The sequence below is a fragment of the Saccopteryx bilineata genome, chromosome 10 (genome assembly GCF_036850765.1).
Source record: "Saccopteryx bilineata isolate mSacBil1 chromosome 10, mSacBil1_pri_phased_curated, whole genome shotgun sequence".
Lineage (NCBI taxonomy): Eukaryota > Metazoa > Chordata > Mammalia > Chiroptera > Emballonuridae > Saccopteryx > Saccopteryx bilineata.
Window position 1 is genome coordinate 16052742 of NC_089499.1, and position 19758 is coordinate 16072499.

A 19758-nucleotide genomic window follows, 5' to 3' on the forward strand; every position below is an offset into this window, starting at 1 on the left:
AAAAAAAATTTAAAAAAAAGAAAAAAGAAAAAAAAAACAGTTAAAAAAAAAAAAGGCCCTGGTTGGCTGGCTCAGCGGTAGAGCGTCGGCCTGGCGTGCGGAGGACCCGGTTCGATTCCCGGCCAGGGCACATAGGAGAAGCGCCCATTTGCTTCTCCACCCCTCCGCGGCGCCTTCCTCTCTGTCTCTCTCTTCCCCTCCCGCAGCCAAGGCTCCATTGGAGCAAAGATGGCCCGGGCGCTGGGGATGGCTCTGTGGCCTCTGCCTCAGGCGCTAGAGTGGCTCTGGTCGCAACATGGCGACGCCCAGGATGGGCAGAGCATCGCCCCCTGGTGGGCAGAGCGTCGCCCCATGGTGGGCGTGCCGGGTGGATCCCGGTTGGGCGCATGCGGGAGTCTGTCTGACTGTCTCTCCCTGTTTCCAGCTTCAGAAAAATGAAAAAAAAAAAAAAAAAAAAAAAGACATGAATCTCAGTTTTTCATCTTATAAAATGGTTCAGCTTTATCTACCCAGAATATTGTAGGATAAATAAGTACAAGTTTTAAAATTATTATTACTCCATGGAAAAACATTTTTAAAATATTATATTAAGAATACTAATGTGGCCTGACCAGGCGGTGGCGCAATGGATAGAGCGTCGAACTGGGATGCGGACGACCCAGGTTCAAGACCCCGAGGTCGCCAGCCTGAGCACGAGCTCATCTGGGTTGAGCAAAAAAAGCTCACCAGCTCGGACTTAAGGTCGCTGAGCAAGGGGTCACTCAGTCTGCTGAAGGCCCATGGTCAAGGCACATATGAGAAAGCAATCAATGAACAACTAAGGTGTCGCAATGAGAAACTGATGATTGATGCTTCTCATCTCTGTTCCTGTCTGTCTGTCCCTATCTATTCCTCTCTCTGACTCTCTCTCTCTGTCCCTGTAAAAAAAATTTAAAAAAAGAATACTAATGTGGCCCTGGCCTGTTGGCTCAGTGGTAGAGCACTGGCCTGGTGTGTGGATGTCCCAGGTTCGATTCCTGGTCAGGTCAAGAATCCCCCCTTCTCTCTCTCTCTCTCTCTCTCTCACTCTTCTCCTCCCACAGTCATGGCTCAAATAGTTTGAGCGAGTTGGCCCCAGGTGCTGAGGATAGCTCCATGGCCTCACCTCAGGTGCTAAAATAGCTTGGTTGCTGAGCAAAAGAGTAGCGGCCTCATTTGGGCAGAGCATCACCCTGTAGGGGGCTTGCTGGGTGGGTCCTGGTCAGAGCACATGTGAGAGTCTGTCTCTCTGCCTCCCTGTCTCTCACTTAACTAAAAAAAAAAAAAAAAAAAAAAAAAAAGAATACTAATGTTACAAAAGGTGTATGCATGTTTCATTTCCAACATTAGATGATAAATTACACATTTGATACCCAATGGCTCATAAATAATTTCAAGTAGGGAAAGGAATACAACAAACTTATTGTCTCTCTTCCCAATTTATTTCTGTGATTTACCTCTCTCATCTATAACATCTTATGGTTTCTGAGATACTTGAGAATAATAAAATAGTACTTGAGAGGAATAATACGGAGTTAGACCAATATTAACAAAGAAGTCTTAGTTTGAGCCTGAGTATTGATTCAAGTACTAGGTTGTTCAGTAAATAAAACTTCATCAGCTTCCCTGAGTGCAATGCAATTCTTAGTTAGGTTTCTGATCTTTGACTTCAAGTCAGATGATTTTCACTATAAAAAGCGCAAAGTCAATTTACCATAGAAATGACAGGATGCCAACCGGCTGAGCATGGGTTTCCAAGAGGCAGCAGGTCGCCTTCAGAGGATTGCTAAGCAAGCATCGTGTCGGAATGTTGCTCAGTGTATTCATGGTGCTACTCACATGCCCAGCCCAAAGTAAAGAAACATAACAAATGTGGGAGGAAAACATGGTGGGGTGTTTTTTTTTTTTTCTGTTTGTTTTGATATCAATGCAATTAATCACCTTTAGGGAGTGAAATGCTTAAAAGTCAAAAGCCAAAAATTTCTATTTTAAACCTCAGCCACTTCAGGAAACTAAGCAGAACAGATGTCCATTGATTCTGATGGACCACTGCCCACTCCCTTCTGGGTCTGCCCACTCTTTTCTGGGTCTGCCCACTCCCTTCTGGGTCTGCCCACTCCCTTCTGGATCTGCCCACTCCCTTCTGGGTCTGCCCACTCCCTTCTGGGTCTGCCCACTGGGAAGGAGGAAGGTCCCACAATTCTGCCTCTTAGAGCAGCGGTTCTCAACCTGTGGGTCGCAACCCCGGCAGAGGTTGCCTAAAACCATTGGAAAATACATAATGCATATCAGGTATTTACATTCCAAATCATAACTGTAGAAAAATTACAGTTATGAAGTAGCCACCAAAATTATTTTTTGGTTTGGGGTCACCGCAACATGAGGAACTGTATTGCAGGGTCATGGCATTAGAAAGGTTGAGAACCACTGCTCTTAGAGTAATAACTAAGTGTCACTTCAAGATTCTTAACAAGTTCAACTGGGCTCAACTTCACATGGAGAGAAGTTTTATTTAGTACCAGGCTACATGTCATGGTTCTTGTGAATCACCTAATAGCCAGCTCAGTTAGTCGTCCATTATGGAACAAACAAACAAGCAAATTACTGAGGTCACTGGTACCATTCATCATCTCAAATATCAGGGTCCATACTGCTCAGGAATCAGGGCATTGAGTTCTTGAGTCACACTGGACTGCTATGTGTCAACCCCAATCTCTGCCTTTGGACAGCTATTCTTGTTTCATGGTGTTTGGGACCTGTGACCATTTCCCTCCAGTGGATCTGCTATTTCCTTTCTTTGCTGTATAGTTTTCAAGTGGGGGATTTCAGGCAATAACAGTGGGTGGGTGTGAAAGACAAAAGGAAAAAAAAATATTCAAGGAATGACAACCTTTTAACATGAAAATTATCTGGGACTAGTTAAGACAGTTACTCTGCCATATGCAAAGACATTCAAGTGCATGTGGGGCTTTGCCCGTGACTGATGTTGACCCTTTAGAAAACTCTATTGCAAGTAGATGGTTTCTAGTCTCCAAATAAATCCTTTCTCAATAGTGAAGAAAAGGAGAGGGAGGTAGAAAAAAAATCTAATACATAAGCAATGAGCTGCTTTGGGCTAAAAGCATAGAAAAAAGGCAGGAGAAAGTGAAGATCAGAAACAGAGACCAAAATAAATAAATACATAAAAAGGGCAAAACTTACACAAAAAGAGATTCCTATATTTGTAGCATTTAAATATTTTTTATAAAATCACTGTACACCTTTATAGCCTCCCTCCTGAATATCAGAAAGCAACATTATATAGAGAGTAAATACATTATAAACATCATTTGCGTTACCAAAATAGAACAGACCCTAATACCTCTGCCCTAGATGTTCAAGAGGCTCCTTTGGCGTTGACACGTAATCTGACAGTTAACAAAGAATTCCAACAGAAAGCGTTTAAAAGTGCTAGAGAGTGAAACCTATTTTTGGCAATATACCGGGGAAAAGAGCTAGAACTGAAGGCTATCAAACACAATAAGGTGAACGTCAACTCAAAAACTCCATTCATGATCAACCGGACAGCAGTAACTTCTATAGGAGAACAGGTCTAAAACATGGGTACTGATCCTCAGGACGATGTGCCTGCAAAATCGGTGTGCATTAAAAATAAATGCACTCTCTGTACTGGTTGAAACTACTTCAAACAGTTCACCTGACCTATGGGCTTCTAATATGAGCCCAGAGAGAGAGAAGAGAAAAACCAATGAAAAGAAAACCGTTAATTGCTTGCCTAGTTTGCAATCGAAGTGTCCCTCCCTGCCTCGTGGAACCTGAAAGTCATAGAAAAACCAGAAGGGAGAACTAAGAACAACAGCAGCAGCAATAAGTAGGAGTAGCTGATGGAGTGGGGAGAGGCAAAAGATGAAAGGGCAGTGACCTTTCCACCCCTATTCCTATTCAAAACGGGAGGCGCAAGCGCCCACAATCAGATAAAACGGAAAGCTGATCAATTTTAAAATGTATTTTGCCAGCCAAGTAGAACACAACCGCAAGACCCAATCCTGCTGAAACTTCAAGGGCTCTTAAACATTATCCACTTCAAACTCCCCTGCAGATAAATAAGTAATTGGAAGCCCAGAGAAGTGAATGGCTCAGCGTCCCTGAGATAACAGCCAAGCTTCCCACCAGGTCTCCCAGTCTGTGTCCTCTCCACTAGGACCTTCATTCTGGTTCTGCTGCACACAGACGGGGCCTCGGGCAGAGACTGAGCCCGTCTCCATTCCCACCTGTCCTGATGGCTGGTGAGTGGAAAACACCGTTTGAACCGTGCTCCTTTGCTTGACATACAAATTCATTTCAGTGACATCACATTCCTAAAGGCTGTGCAATTTACACGATTAACTGCTCACACTGTATAAAAACTAAATTATAACACACGCATGTTCTCAGAGAATGCTTTACTTAGAAGACCGTTTTTCCATTTAATGTGTATTTCGCTTATAAAAGTGACTTGCTCTGTACTCAATAGATACCTGCGTTTAAGAGAGACAGTTCCAAATTTACAGAGCAAATAACTACATATCTTAGGCTTTTGGTGACTCAATAGTATCAAATCAAGAGATGAAGCAAACAATGTTTTTAAGGACCAAAACCAACCATCTTCCTCTGAGAGCCAGAACTTCGATATCATCTAGCTCAAAACTCTCATTTTACAAGGGGGGAAAACCCACTGAGATGGCAGATTTTAAATGATGTGTTTCAGGTCACACAGCTAAGCGAAGAAGTGGGTGTTAGAGGCAGGATATCTGTCTCCAGGTTAGGTGCTTTTTGTGAGTTTAGAAGCCCCAATAAGATGGAAGTTTACAAACCAGAAAAAGAAAGAAAAGGACAATTATCCTGCATATGTCATTGCTGTTTTAAAAAGTCTGTTATTTCCAACCTCAGTTATATTTTGACAGAAAATCTTTCATGGTTTTGTTGATAATCACATGGAGTACTGATGAAAGGAAAAAAAAAATTGTGTTTCAGGAGCTATGTTAAAGATCAGGGAATAAAATTCCCTTTATTGCCTGAATTTTATAAACTTCCCTGGTTTTCCGATAATCTTCTACAGATAAATGCCACACTGCTGCAGATAAGAACAAGCGATAAATAATACTGCACGCTGGAAATGTCATGTACTTTGAATTTTACACTGTGCTCTTATAAACGAATCCATAAGAGGAAAACAGAAATTTCTAAATAAATACAGAGACAGGGCTTACATTCTTGTGTTGCTGGTCTTGTTGATGATAACAGACTTCCCTGTCTGATCGACATTGTGATCCAACCCAAAGTAGGCTGCCACACGGTGGACAAGCATCCTCTGGTAGGATGACATCTGAGGGAACTTTTTATAATGATTACTGAAAGAGAGTACCAAACGAAATGGAATCAGCATTTCTGTTCCTGGTCCAGAGTGTGTTTTACAGGTACACACACAAAACTATTTCTCTTTCATCCAAGCCACTTCGTCTCCGGCATTGCTTCACGTTCCCATTATAAAGCACATTTTCCACTTATTATAGATTTATCGATTAAGCTACAATAAACATCTTTGTTTCATAGTGGCACATTTCTCTCACCAAAGAGAATGCGATGTCTGTTTGGAAAGTATTCTATTTTAGTCCATGATACCTTACCAATGGAGCCAAGGCACAGGACAAATGATATGACATAATACGTGACTGCAGATGCCTGTCTGGAGATGTGTCATTACACGGTTTACATTGACAGCAGCACAATTATTTCCAGGCGTAACTGACTGCAGCCAGCTGGAGCCCATTAAAAAACTATAATAAAAATGAAAAGGGTCGCTTCTCATTACAGCTACTCTATGCTAATCAGTGCCCCCTGTATATAGCCATTTTGTCAGGAATTTAACAAGCAGAAGCACACATGGTCCAAACAACAATTCCCATTAACATCGGGATCCTAACTTCAAGAGAATTTCCATTTAACAAATCTGCAAACATATTAAACAATATTATATCTATCCCTAAATCTTTCCAGAATAAACCCAAATACCAAACCAAAAACACATCACACAAATTAACCAGCATTTCAATTTAACATACTTGTTGTCACCAATGAAATCAATAATTTCCTGCTCCATTTTCAAGAGTATCATCCTGTCTCTGCAAAAGAAATGAGAAAATAAAAAGGTTTTTATGTGCTTTCCCTTGCCAAAGACCTAAAAAGGTTCATCTGCATGCATGAAAAAGATTGTTTTAATGTCATGTGGCTGCAAACCTGACTCCAACGCTTCTTGGGAATATGCTTTCCGACAGCATATGGTTTCATTCTACTTAAGATTATTTCTCAGCGCATTGGTTAAGTTGTTTGTAATACTGAGACTTTTGCAGTTTTAATGTAATTAGAATATACAGGTATCAGGCCCATACAACACGCCAAATAATTTGTATATTTTCCATTAATTGGAAGCTAAACCAAGTAGAAGATTCTATAACTGCAATGAAGAATAATTGATTTATTTGATATTGACTTTTTTCCTCTATTTTTCCGTTGAACTAGTTTCTCTGACCAGGAAAGCATAATTTGTAAATTATAATTTATTCACCCAGGAATTAAGACTATTTATCAACAGTAAACATACAAACTATTAACAGAAAAGAGAGAATACAAGAGATAGCTTAAGACATTGGAGAAGGTATCCGCACTTTACAACTCCCGTCTTAGAAGCATTTGTATTAATGACTCTAATTGTAATATTCCACTTGACTCTTGTAAAAATAAGAGGTTTAAGAATTTACCTGGAATTATTCTTTAACGTGTTAATCAGAAACTCATGTAAGTCTATGCCTGTAGAATCCGTGTATTCTTGGCTGCAATCTGAAACAAACAGCACGATGGCGTTGTCAGAAATGATGGTGGTGGGGGTTGGGGAGTGGGGGAAGAAGGGGTCTAAAAGGTATTCCCAACCTTTCCTGTCTCCCGCCTGCTCAGGTAAATTTTAGGTGAAGCTATTGGTATGAAAGACCTATTTCAAAACGAGCAATTTGTACATCAGAATTAAAATTAGATGCAGGGATTGAGAGCGCCCAATAGATCCTGACTGTAGAAACACCCAATCCTCATTGGAGGGGAAGTAGGCACAGTCTGGGTGGGTGGTGGGTGGGGCCAAATATCACGTGATCGTTCTGCACTTTCAATCACCCAGGGCACGACCTCCACGTGACAGGTACTCTCAACCCACGCAGAGAACTCTGAAGAGTTTGAGATCCCACAGAACTCTCTTACTCTTAAACAGTGAAGGGGGTGGGGGAGAGAAAGAAAGCTCTAAGACTATTAATAAGTACCAAATATAGGAGGACACTATTTCCAAGTCTTTTAAATCTTCTGATGCTAACCAAAGCTTAATTTCTAAGACCATTTTAGAAACCTGTAGTTCTTTACTCTTGTATATACATGGTGGGTTTTAGATAGTCATCAGCGAAGGCAATCATTATAAGCCGATATGTGGTATTCGTCATTCCTTAACTGATCGAACGCCCTATTCTCTTGCACTTACCAAAAAAAAAAAAGTCTACTAAAAAGCTATTTATTCATGGCATTCTTCATTTCAACCTTAGTTTTGTTTTTACTTTTTTTTTCTTTTAGTCTTGTACAATTCTATGCACGGCAACAATTTGGAAAGTCTGAATTGTAGGTTTGCAGGGTTAGAAGATTTTTTTTTAAACGTTTTATCAAAGTAGAAGTCGGTATGCTTCTTTAAGTGAGATACTACTTTGCAGTCTATGGGTTGCACAGACCCACTTCATCTGTGCCAGGTAAAATGGTAAGTGTGTATTTCATGGACATTGACACATATGTCTGTGCTTGGAGGAGGACATCACTTATAGACTGAGAACTGTGAATCCATTGTCAGTCTTTTGAGATAAACGTGTAAGCTGTAAAACTAGGTATCACTGTTGTTCAACAATCCAAGTTAATGGGACTAATCAACCTGAAACAAAAGCAGGTTTGCGTTCATTGCTTTGTACAGACTTATCTTTGAAAACAGGAGATCAAAAAAAGAAGTGTGATCATAAAAATTAGCTTCCTGGCTACACAAATAATGACATCATGAAGAAAATCAAGTTCACATCTTTTACACACACACACACACACACACACACACAATTAAATACAGAGTTTGGTGGGTAGTGAATATGTATGTCAAGCCTAGAATGTATTCTGTGACCCTCGTGTGTCCAAACTGAGTAAGTTAAGGAAACAATTTTCACATTCACCTTTTGATAACATTCTGATCTTGGGTTTTTCAGAGGATTTATCTTTGTTTTTATCCTTTTCTTTTTCTCTTTCAGAATCATCTTTCCTAGATTTATCATCCTCTTGCAGGCTGGGGAAACTGGAAAGCTGTAAATGAATTGATTCCTGTTGGGGGAAAAAATATAATAATTTAGGGCCAGATTTAATCATTTCTGTCTGCTTTCCATTTTGCATAGAGGTTATTAAATATGGGCAAATGAAAGCCAGGTGCAGATTTTTTTTTTCTTCAATGGGGGAAAAAAAATGAAACCTGTCAGAAAAATAATTGCCCTTTAAGGTGAATTAAAGTTCAGAAGTCAAAGGGAAGTCATGAGAAGCATCTAATACTAAATCTTTGCCTTATGATTACTAACCTGAAGCAAGTTACTTTCCTGTAGATCAAATGCCTATTTTCTCTACAGGCTTATTTTTAAATACCGAGGGGAAAAGAGTCTTTATCACTAAGCTTGCATCATGGCACTGTCATGTCTCAAAAAAAAAAAAAAAAAAAAAAAGAGAGAAGCTTCTACAGTTCTTTTCTATTCCTTGTAAGGAGAAATTATCACAAATACAAACAGACAGATGTTACAAAGCATAATTACAGATAGAACAGACGTAAATAAAGGCCCTAATAGTCAATTTACAATAAAAAGTCTACTTCAAAACAGTATCAACAATGCTTTTTACTACTAAGAAAAACCAAGCTATATAATTGCAGGAACCTGAGGTGTGAATTATTGTCATACAGACGTTGTTTACAAATGCCCTTAACAAATAATCATAATATATAGTTATAATCAAGCACTGCTTTTTAGAAAGGGTAGAAAACAAAATCATATTTCCCATCAATTACATACACATATTTAATATTATTTTAACTTTAGTGTTGGTTAATCCTTTCCAAAATGTAAGATTCTCTTGGACAGATGCTTATATATAAGATTGACCCTTTATGGTATTTGGGCTGAGTCCGCTTTTGCATTTATTTATGTTGTACTGAAAATGAATCATTTTGTATCAACTCATATATCAGACTTTTGGCTGACAGTATGTTCACTGTTTTGAAGAAGAATGAGCCCAAGTATGTTTTTTAGTTTTGTGAAAATTCTATGCTATGATTAAAACTATGACAAATTAGCCAACATTAAGCCCACATGTTCTTATGTAAGAGATCATTTGATGGGAAAAGCTTTCTTTCACTAGTGACATTAAAATTTATGATGTAGGAAAAAAATATTCCCAGTGACTAATAGTGTTTTTTTCACTGAATACTAAACTGCTGCTCATTTACATGTGACTAAGTTGATGCTCGTATGACCTCCAATTATGGCCAATCTGCGATTCTTAAGGTTCTTGGTTCACTTGTCTAACCTAACAAGCACAAAATCAAAGTCCCCCACAGTCAAAGTTTCTTTTTGTGGAGAGGCTCCATTATGAATTCACGGCTGGAATAAAAAGTCACCGTGGTTGGAAAGACATGTGATATAAAAGATGAAATAAAATACGTCTCATGATACATCTTTATCTTAGCTGATTTCCTGGCATTCACATGTTTATTCTGGAGACGAACATATACAAATTATGTAAAACCGAGTGTAATTTGATTACAGGAACTTTTATCATTTGATTAGGGACAGGAATGTTTTCTTCTGCAAAGCTTCAGGCAGGTTTTAGGGTTATGATTTGTTTCTACGTGCTAAGAAAACATCTGGAACATTGCTGGGTCAGAAGACAGGGCAGGGGTGGAGAAGAATCAATCTGACATTTGATCAGGTGGGGAAACTGAGGGTCCCAGGCCAGGAAAGTGGTCTCATTGCTTCTTCAAAACCAAATGAACCATCTAGCCTCCATAGGTTTGACTCTAAACTCAGAGGCTTGGAAACAAATATAAATGTAAGAGCAGAGGCTAACAGACATCATTTACCAAAAAAAAAGGGAGGGGGGAGGGACAAACTCATGCCATGTGTGGGACACTGCTATACTCAGAAAAACACCTGTCCATTCTACACATAAATATACATTATGGTGTTGAAAGAACACACAAAAGTGCTATAGAGTTGGTAAAAAACGATCTGTTCTTTTTTAATATTTTTATTGATATGCTCAATAATAAAATACAAGTGTTAATAAATACATTGGTACAGGATAAGTTTATGTCCAACAACAGTAAAAGAATGATTCAAGTTGCAGTAATACACTGATAAAGAGTATAACATTAAAAAAGCAACACTCTTTTAACTTCAGGACAGACTGAACCATCAACTATGGGTCTGAGATCAAGTAATACAGGTAGCAAGAGTTTTTCCCACACAGGAAAATGAAGGCAGTTTTCCAAATACTGTGAATATACATTGGGGAAGTGGTACGATCCGCACACTGTATACTTCTGCCAGTGTTTCCTGGGATTCCCATCCCACACTTTGTAAGTGCCGGTGGTAGCTAATGAAGGCATTGCATATAATAAGCTCAAAGGTCTGCTTCTTTATTCCCTAAAAGTCTAGCATGGCCACTCGCTTCTGTGTGTGTCTCTGGGTATTCCCTAGCAGCCCCCTGCTCCCACCACCCCTCGGCCAGTCCAAAGAGAAGCTTGCAAGCTCTAATTCTCTCCTGTGAAGCTAGCCTTGGTTACTGAGCTTGGAACCAGCCGGAACAAAGCACCGTTGGCATCTTATTTCTCTGCACCAATGGTATGGATGGAGAAACTAGACCTAGGTCCAGGGCAGGTGCTATGATACAGATGACCTCTTAAAAAAATTTCCTCCTGGTACCTTGCCAAATGGGATAAAAAATAATAATAATAATAATCACATTACGTCTCTAAAGGCTGTCCTCCTCTGCCCTGCATGGGAGTGAGGGACAGCTGGGCAGTTCCTTCTCCCAGAGTCTGTCATTCTGCAGAGTTAACACATCATGTGCAGTACATTACAAGCCATCAGTCAACATTGAATAATACAAGCCGTGATATTCCCATGATTCCCCCTGTTCAATCTCCTCCATTGAAAATAGAAGCACAAATAAAATGGTGAAGAAAAGCCACACGTTTCTCAGAACCCGAGTAAAATAAAAACTTGTGGATGAAATATAGTGATGACTACTGAAAGACAGCCTGTCCCTGCCTTAACGGCAGGAGTGGTGTGTTAAGAAAATGAGGCTAGGGGGAAAAAAAATTACTCAGGACAAAAATCTATAAGGAATTTATTTTTGGTCCTTTTAAGGAAAGTGCTCTCAATGCTCTCTGTAACCATGAGAATTTTGAGTATTTCAATTAAAGTATAAAGAGAAAAAAGCAAAACAAGGCCAAACACAAATAATGATATCGTAAGTCAATTTTCCCTCTTCTGGGCTCAGATAAATCATTTTACTTTGGTCTCGACTGCTCTCAGCCTCTGAAGAAATAAGGGAACTATCAGCAGCAAGACTATTTAATAAAAGCTAATATTGTGCCTAAAAGGCAAGCAAGAATAAATAAATATGTTGTGAGGTTTCCCATTTTGTTGGAATTTTGAATTTTTAGAGTCTTGCTGTTAGTTAGAAACAATAACTGTAAGGATAGGCAGCAAGATGTTAATAATATTAATTTAAATTCACCATCAGCTCAGATTTATTTCTGAATAATTGTTCTAGCATTGAGACATCTCCACAAACGGCCATAAAAGTCACTCTCCTAATCTCAATGCATCTTTTTCACTATTTCTAACTTTTGATTGTAGTCAAGGGTTATATTTCTTAATAGGCAAATGCATTTTGGGGGAGGTGAGAGGTAAGACTCTCCCATAAGGAGGGAGACGGGACACTTAGGACTATATTTGGTTCAGTCTTATTAAGAAAGAGCCTTTGAGGAAATTCAGCACTACTGGGCTTACTTTTTAAGTTTTAATCTAAATTCTTTTGAATTCTTTTCCATTTGCAGTTTTCAGAGGGTCTGGAAAAAAAACAAACGTAATACTCTGTGACAAACCGTGATGCTAGTTTAGAACGTCTCATAAACAGGGGTTGAAGCTAGAAAAACGATTTCTTTCTTCAATGATGTTTTTTTTTTCTCCCCAAAACACTGTCTACAGTCAGATAAATACCCATGCACACGAAGGTGGGTCCCGTTCATGCAAGAAAATAGTAACGGGGGGTGTACCTGATCCTGGAGACTTTCCCCTGCGGGTCTGGCCGAGGATTCTTCACAGACAGCAAGACTGCGAGTCAGTTTACCTTTACCTGCTCCTGACTTGGAAGGGGAAAGAAGACAGGAGGAAAAGAAAAAAAATAAAGAAAACAAACAGAAAAAACATTCTCAGGCCATCAAATCATCTCCCCCTTCACAGGACAACCTCAAATCAGACCTTCCACCTGAGCTTCCGGTGCTGTCTACCTTGGCTCAAAGATATCAGACCCCTGTGCTCGTGGGGAGAAAGGTGAAGGGGCATACGAATGGGGTGGGCTTAAGGGACACTTTCAGCAAACTGTGCCCACCGCACTGGACACACACACGGAGACTGGATTGCTGCTATTTCATGAAAACGATAGAAGCCAAAAGCGACAGATAATCACGTTTACTGAAATGAGGTGTGGAAGCCCGTGAACTGACAAGAAGCTCTAAAGAGATGAAGAATGTGTCCTAAACACCAGCCCCTCTGTACTTCAAGGTGGAATCAATTGAGAGACAAAAACATTCACCCCCCCCCCAACCTGATTTACAATGAAAACATGACAGGCAGCCGTTTGCTTTGTAAAGCACTGTCAGATCTGCGTGTGTGAACGTGGGGTCGAGCCCGAACCTGGGCAGGTTTGTGAGCTCTACATGTTCTGAGGAAAAACATCTGGAGCAAGAAAGGAAGACAGACACGACCACGGCCCCATTAAAAGCAGAGAGCGCAAGGACCGCACAATCCGCCCCGGTATCCCCACACAGCCATCTGAATTGTAGGCAGGCCCTTTCATTCAGGTGGAAAAGATGCAATTGCTATCCAGGGTATCGGGTCTACGTGGGACCTCTGGAACCCTACCTTTGACTTTCTTCTTTCTTGGTTCTGAGCCGCCAGCCGCCTCTGAATATTAGAAATAAAATAAAACAAACACGAACAGTAAATGAACGACCAGAGAGGGAGAAAGAGAGAGAGAGAGGCAAAATGTGTCACTGTGGTGGAGAATCCAACTGTAGCAGCAACAGAGCCATTCTAGGCTCTGGGAGGACCCTTCCTTCCCTCGTTCCCCCAAACTTCTGATCATTCACCTTTTTAGCTCTCTCTTCTTTAGCAGCTATTAGAGAGAAGAAAAGCCAACTTTGAAGGCTGTGGGCCATTATGTGATTATCTGCCCTTGCTCTCTGGTCTATTTAAAAAAGTTAACACTTTTGTAGCTTTAGTCAAAGAAAATCCATACAAGCTATTTGCAAGTACAGTTTGTTTTTCCTCTACTAAATCTTTTCTCCCCCTCAAAACTCGTGATGTACTTTATCACATCAGTTTTTCAGGACTGTCAATCACCTTCAATCACTTTCAATCTCCCCCCCCCCACCTCTCTCTCTCTTTCTGTCTTTCTCTCTCTCTCTCAGAAGTCTTGGGCTTAGATTTGTTTGCTAGTAAGAATCGAACCTTAGCCTGCCCATGAAGGGCAGCAGAGCTCACATCATCGATCTTTCCTCCTCTGTCATAAACTGAGCCTTCATCTTTTCACGGAATAGCAAAACCATTTTTAAAACTCAGCTCTCCTAAAGCTGCCTTGGCAGAAGCCTCCCCACGAACTCCTTGGGGTGGTCTGGAAATTAGTATGGAGATGCTGTGTGCAAATTCAGCCACTAAAAACATCCTTTGGATAGTTTCATCTCCAAGGGCATTTTCAAGCATGATTTAGTCAGAAAAAAAAAAAAAAGTAACAATAATTGGGGAAGGAGAAGATAAGCTTTGTGGATTTCCTATTCATTTTGCTCGTCAAACTCTTTTTAAAAAGAAGAAAACAAATGTTCAAAGTAGCCTGAAAATGCAAAGAAGGAACTGCACACAACGGACGGAGAAACGGATGGTCCCCAGGCTTACCTGCAGTTCCAGCTTCTCCTCCTCATCCAGGCTTTCCGACTTAACAATGCCATTCTCTGGAGTGGCCCTGTCCTGCTCGGTCCCGCCTTCCTCCACTATGGCCTGATTCAGGTCCCCTTGCTCAGACATGCTCTCAGACGCAAATTAAAACAGCGAGGTTCGATGCCCTGTGAGGTTACGATGTCAGAAAATAAAGTTAGAGCTGGGTGAAGTATTTGCTGTTATTCTCGAGATAATTCATTGCTCTCTTTATATTCAAATTCAAATGAGCAGCTCAGGCATCCTTGCCAATTTTATATAAAAAAAAAAAAAAGACTAAAACAAGATTACATAAAGTACCCAAGGCAAACACAAGAGGCAGACTGGGTTGCCCTATGCATAACCCCACCAACACATAACACTTGTGAAGCACACCTTACCGTCTAAATGGGTACACGAATAAACAGAGACAGCTGCTTCCACACACTAACCGTCCCTGTGCCCCCCACCCATGACAAAGTAGAAGAAACAGAAAGAGAGTATTCCTCCAACTCTTGAACAGAAGGCCCTGCCCTTCTGAGTCAAGAGGTGGTATTGGTGTTTACAGCACTCCTAGGATGACTCAAAGATCATTTGCAAGTTTTAACCATCACCATACTTTTCTAGGTATAAGAAACACAGTGCACTCTACGAGGGGCCAGGAATTTGTTTCAGAGGTAATAATTCAGACAAAAGGATGGGATCTAAATTGGGTAATTTTTACCCTTCCGGGTCAACACTTTCAGGCTGCAAACTGACAGCGACTTTTATTCAAGGCCAAAGCCCCCTCCCACCCGGAGCCACACTGACCCTGTGGAGATGGGTTTGTGGCTGCAGCCCCCGAGGAAGCTGTCGCACTAAACTCCGCCAGGCCACTCCAGACTCACAATAGACCCCTGCGCAGACACTAGAGGGCTTTTCAAAGTTCCAGCCTGTCTGTTAGTTGTTTATTGTTCTCCAACTCTCCCCCTTCCGATGGGCTGTCAAATGAGGCTCATAAACCATCTCACAGTTACTTTGTCCTCAGTTTCTCTTTTTTGTAGATGTGAGAAAAAAAAGAAGAAAGAAAGAAAAAAGAAGGAAAAGAAAGAAAGAGAAATATGGGAAGAAGAAAGGGAAGAGAGAGAGAGAGAGAAAAAGCCACTGTAGCCCTAGAAACTCAATTCTTTTTGCATAAAAATTCCTAAGCAGTGACTGCTCTCCTCTCAGCCATTAAGAGTCGTCCTTATTATTGGATAAATCAGGGTTTTGAGATGTTTTTTGGAGTCTTTAATTGCCATTTGCTAATTCAGTATCTTTATTCCCAACAGGATATAGGAAATATGAGAGAAAGCTTAAAACACAGCAATTTCTGTTGCAAATTTGCTAAGATCCACCATGACAGGACAGATGGTATCTAATGATATCATAAAAAATAAAAGTAAAAAAAAAAAAGAAAAAGAAAAGAAAAGGCTCATTTGGCAAAGGATTGTGGGAATGAAAAAGGAAAACTTGTAAAGTATGGTGGTCTGAGTGTGTGAGTAGTGAGCAGTGCTTTTAGGGCTGGGGGGGCTTTAGGCTGTACCATCCAGTGTGTTGTGACAGATTTCTCTTCTTTCTGTGAAACTGGGTATACAAGTAGTTAACAAAATTAAAAAAAAAAGAAAGAAATTCTGTGTCCCGACGGCAAACAGCTTGTTTCTCAAGGTACTGGGCAGGGGGGGAGGAGATGGGACGTCTGTTGTCCTAACTTTTTTTTTCCAGAGCATTTCAATAATAAAAAACAAAACAAAACAAAAACAAAACCAGATCGTGACCAGATTTAAAAAGGAAAATGGAGTGAACACACTGAGTTCAATTTTACAAACGAGAAGCCAGCCGAGAGCCCACTCCAGACCCGGTCTGTTTTGCTGACACTTGATGAACTGTTCTATGCAAACGGGCACATTTATATAACAATGAAAAGAAAGAAATTCAGATGAGATGACAGCCAGGCAACAGGACTCTTTTTTACCTTTTGCGCAGAATTCCCGCTGTAGGTCCCGGCGACTGACTGGCGGCTTCTGTCGTTCTACTCCGGAAAAATCCTCACAAGTGATCAGAGGCAACTGGAGTCCCATGTCCCCATTAACAGTTCGGAATGCCCATGTCCGTGCGAGTCCCTTACACAGTTTGACACATCGTCAACCTGAAAAAAAGATGAAAAGTCAATAGTAATACTTGCAATAATCATGGTAGGGTGAAGGACCAAAGAAATAAGACCGGTTTCTAACACTAATGACCAGCTTCCAGCAAAATCACGTTCACAGCTTGATCCAGCTCCACCTGTCTCAAGCTGCCTGCTTCTTCTCTAATGAAGGCTACAGCCGGCTGTTCAAGTCAGAGCGGCACCCACGCAGGGAGCTAAAATTAACAATTGCATTATGCACCGAAGATTACTCACTTCAATTTTAACCTTTTTTAGTGAAATCTCTCACTTTATATTTAAAAAAAAAAAGAAGAAGAAGAAGCTTGTGTGTTTGCCTCAATGAGATTCCAGATAACCTATGAGCAGAAGTCTTGCCTCCTTTTATAACCAAAGCCTTTGTCTTAATTAGAGATTCATATAATACACCGTAATGTTGTTGCTGTGACTCTCTTCCTTATGAAGATGATCCTAATGACGCGGAAGGAAAGACTTCGATCTAATGAGGCATTATCTACACGGTAAAAAGAGCAGTCTCATGATGGCCTGGGCCGAGAAGGGTTCCTTCCTCGCCTGGCCACTTACAGTTTGGGAAGGAGCATCCCTAATATTCCTGTTGTGCGATCCACACAAGTCTTTCTAGACCCCTCCCTCCCCGTTAGGATCGCCACCGCCAGCTGGGCATTCTGTGTGACAGCAAAGACATGCTGTCAGAGGGATTCAACAGATTTGCAAACTTTGAGCCTGCTGCAAACAATCCATGCTCTAATGTGCACTTGCTTTTTTTCTCACCACTCCTACAGGAGCCGAGGCAGAGACAGCCTGAATGCAAACATGGAGATGGAGCCTTAAAATAACAGTTGCCAAGACCAAGCTGTAGCTCAAGTTTTGCTGCAGTTCTATACTCCGTTGCGTACCTGTAAGTCCAACCGCAGGCGCCCCTCTCCCATCACATGTCCATCTTCGAGAACAATAAGTGCATCTCAGTTATTGAGTCTGAAGTTCAGAAACCCTCTCGGCCTCCCCCGCCCCCCCGTGGCCCCCCTCCCAAGTTTAAATGAGCGCAGCTGACTCCTCGCTGGATTTTACTGCAGCTATGTTAACAACATATTGGGTTACAATGCCATTTGTCGTGCGGGAGAAAAACAACCTTTGAAAATGCAATCACTTATACAGTCAATCATTGCTAGCTTTCTTGAGGTTTTTATTAAAATGGATAATTGGGCTTTGAATTCTGTTTCTTCTGTTGTTAGAAATGACATAGCTTATTGAGAGATAAGCAAACATGCATTTAGGGCAAAAAATGAATTATTAATCAACAGTAATTTTTATTTTTCAATTTTGACCAGTTTCACAATGGCTACTATGACTACTAACAGTCAGTGTTAAATACAAGTCAACATGTCTTAGAATCTATTGAAGCAATCAAGCCAGTATTTAATATTTCTTAGAATAGGCACCAGTAACGGATGGAATTACCAAATGCTTTTTCTGAATTCTGTTTCCTTTTCCCCCAAAGAAAATGAAGTTATTAATGATCAGCACAACCTTTTTGACTCCTTTCTCTTATCCTCATATTTGTACAGTGGCCTTTAATCCAACAGGTGAATGGTAATGCAGTTTTCAAATCTAAACCTAGTCGCATTATTCCAGTAGGTGGAGGCAAGATATACTTCTTCCCATGGGAGAAAGAGAAAGAACAGACTCATATCCACTTAACCAGCTCAGAGCGCGAACAGCCTGGATATGTGTGTGTGCGTAATTACCAGGACATGTCCTGAAATAGCACCGAGCTCTGAAGCCAGCGAGGTATTATTCTTGCATGCCTGAATCATAAAGTCATCATCTACCAAGATAAAAGCGAATATGGGCATATGGGCATGAGCAGAGAGAAGCATATGGATCACAAATATTTTTGTAACCGAATAAAATTGTTCTCTTTGCTAAAACAGCGGTGCCAGGAAATCAACTCTACTCCAGTTTTCTGTTCGCCAAACTAACCCAACTCTTCCAATGCCATTTCATCTTAATCTGTTCCGGTTTCTCCCATGGTCACCAAGAAGCAAAACTTTGTTTAACAAATATCTTCAATCTAACATTTAGCTAACAGATATCCTAGCCAAGTTTCAATTGTTAAAGTTGGAGGAGGTGGAGGGAGAAAGAGGAGACTCTATACAAATAAATGCACAAGATAAAAGTTACTACACTTCTTAACAATGAAAATATTTTCACCATAATTTAGAGCAGCGATTTGCAACCTTCCTCATCTCGTAGTGCACATAAACGAATTACTAAAATTCCGCAGCGCACCGAAACATACATTTTTTTTTTTTGCCGATCTGATAAAAAGACAAACGACAACAACAAAAAACTGGTTATAATCTTGATTCATTTACACCAGGCGGCCATTATTGTGTGGGCTGTTGTCATTTTTTAAAATTTGACAATCTAGGAGAAAGGAGTTCAGTGTCTCTGACTAAACAGTCAGGTATTGGTGGCTTTAAAAATTCTTGTAGCACACCAGTTGAAAATAGCTGATTTAGAAGAGAACATTTAGTAAAAGCAGTTAATCGTTTGCAAAACAAGCTATAGGAAATTGATCCACAGTGCTCTCCACTATTTACAATGATTACCATTTTACCTTAGATTTTTGTTCTTTCTTATTTGTTCTCCTTACTTTAGAGTTGCAAATCGTAGCAATTATGGGGTTGTGGGGATGAGAAAGAGAGGGAGAGAGGAAAAAGACACAATGCAACATTCCAAATATTCTTTCATCTCCACCAACCAAATACCTGTGTCCTAATTGTGTATCTGTCGCATCTATTAATCACTAACTAGGCTGTCATGTGGAGAAAGAAAAATTAAACTTGATTCAGATTCCTAGAGTAATTTAGTTCTCAGGGGATAGCTGAAATGAGAAATTAAAGTTGAATTCTATTAACAAGTTGGAAGGGTCACTTTATTCATCACTTCCCTCACAATCTTTTACTAAAAATTAACACAGGATGACTAATCTTATCCTAAATCAGTATAAGTACTTTGTGAAAAAACGACACAACCAAGATTTACTTATTTGAATGATGGAAATGATGTTTCTCCCATACACGCTGTTTCTTCCTTTTTTAGCTGGTCACTGTTCTGCAAATGTAAACCACTTGCTAATTGTGTTGACACTTGTGAGTTGTCAGTTTGCTATAGATGATATTTATAAGCTGCAACACCTTATAAACCAAAGAC

General features: G+C 40.3%; 1 protein-coding gene across 1 annotated transcript in view; it reads right to left on the reverse strand.

Moving 5' to 3' along the window:
• The window catches only part of ARPP21 (cAMP regulated phosphoprotein 21), a 138234-nt gene that overhangs the window by 98460 nt on the left and 20016 nt on the right, over positions 1-19758 (reverse strand). The window contains 8 exon segments of the mRNA XM_066244858.1: positions 5268-5408; positions 6120-6179; positions 6816-6894; positions 8295-8439; positions 12443-12532; positions 13311-13352; positions 14340-14506; positions 16351-16524. Of these exon segments, the coding sequence (XP_066100955.1) occupies positions 5268-5408; positions 6120-6179; positions 6816-6894; positions 8295-8439; positions 12443-12532; positions 13311-13352; positions 14340-14468 (686 nt within the window). The 5' untranslated portion in view covers positions 14469-14506; positions 16351-16524.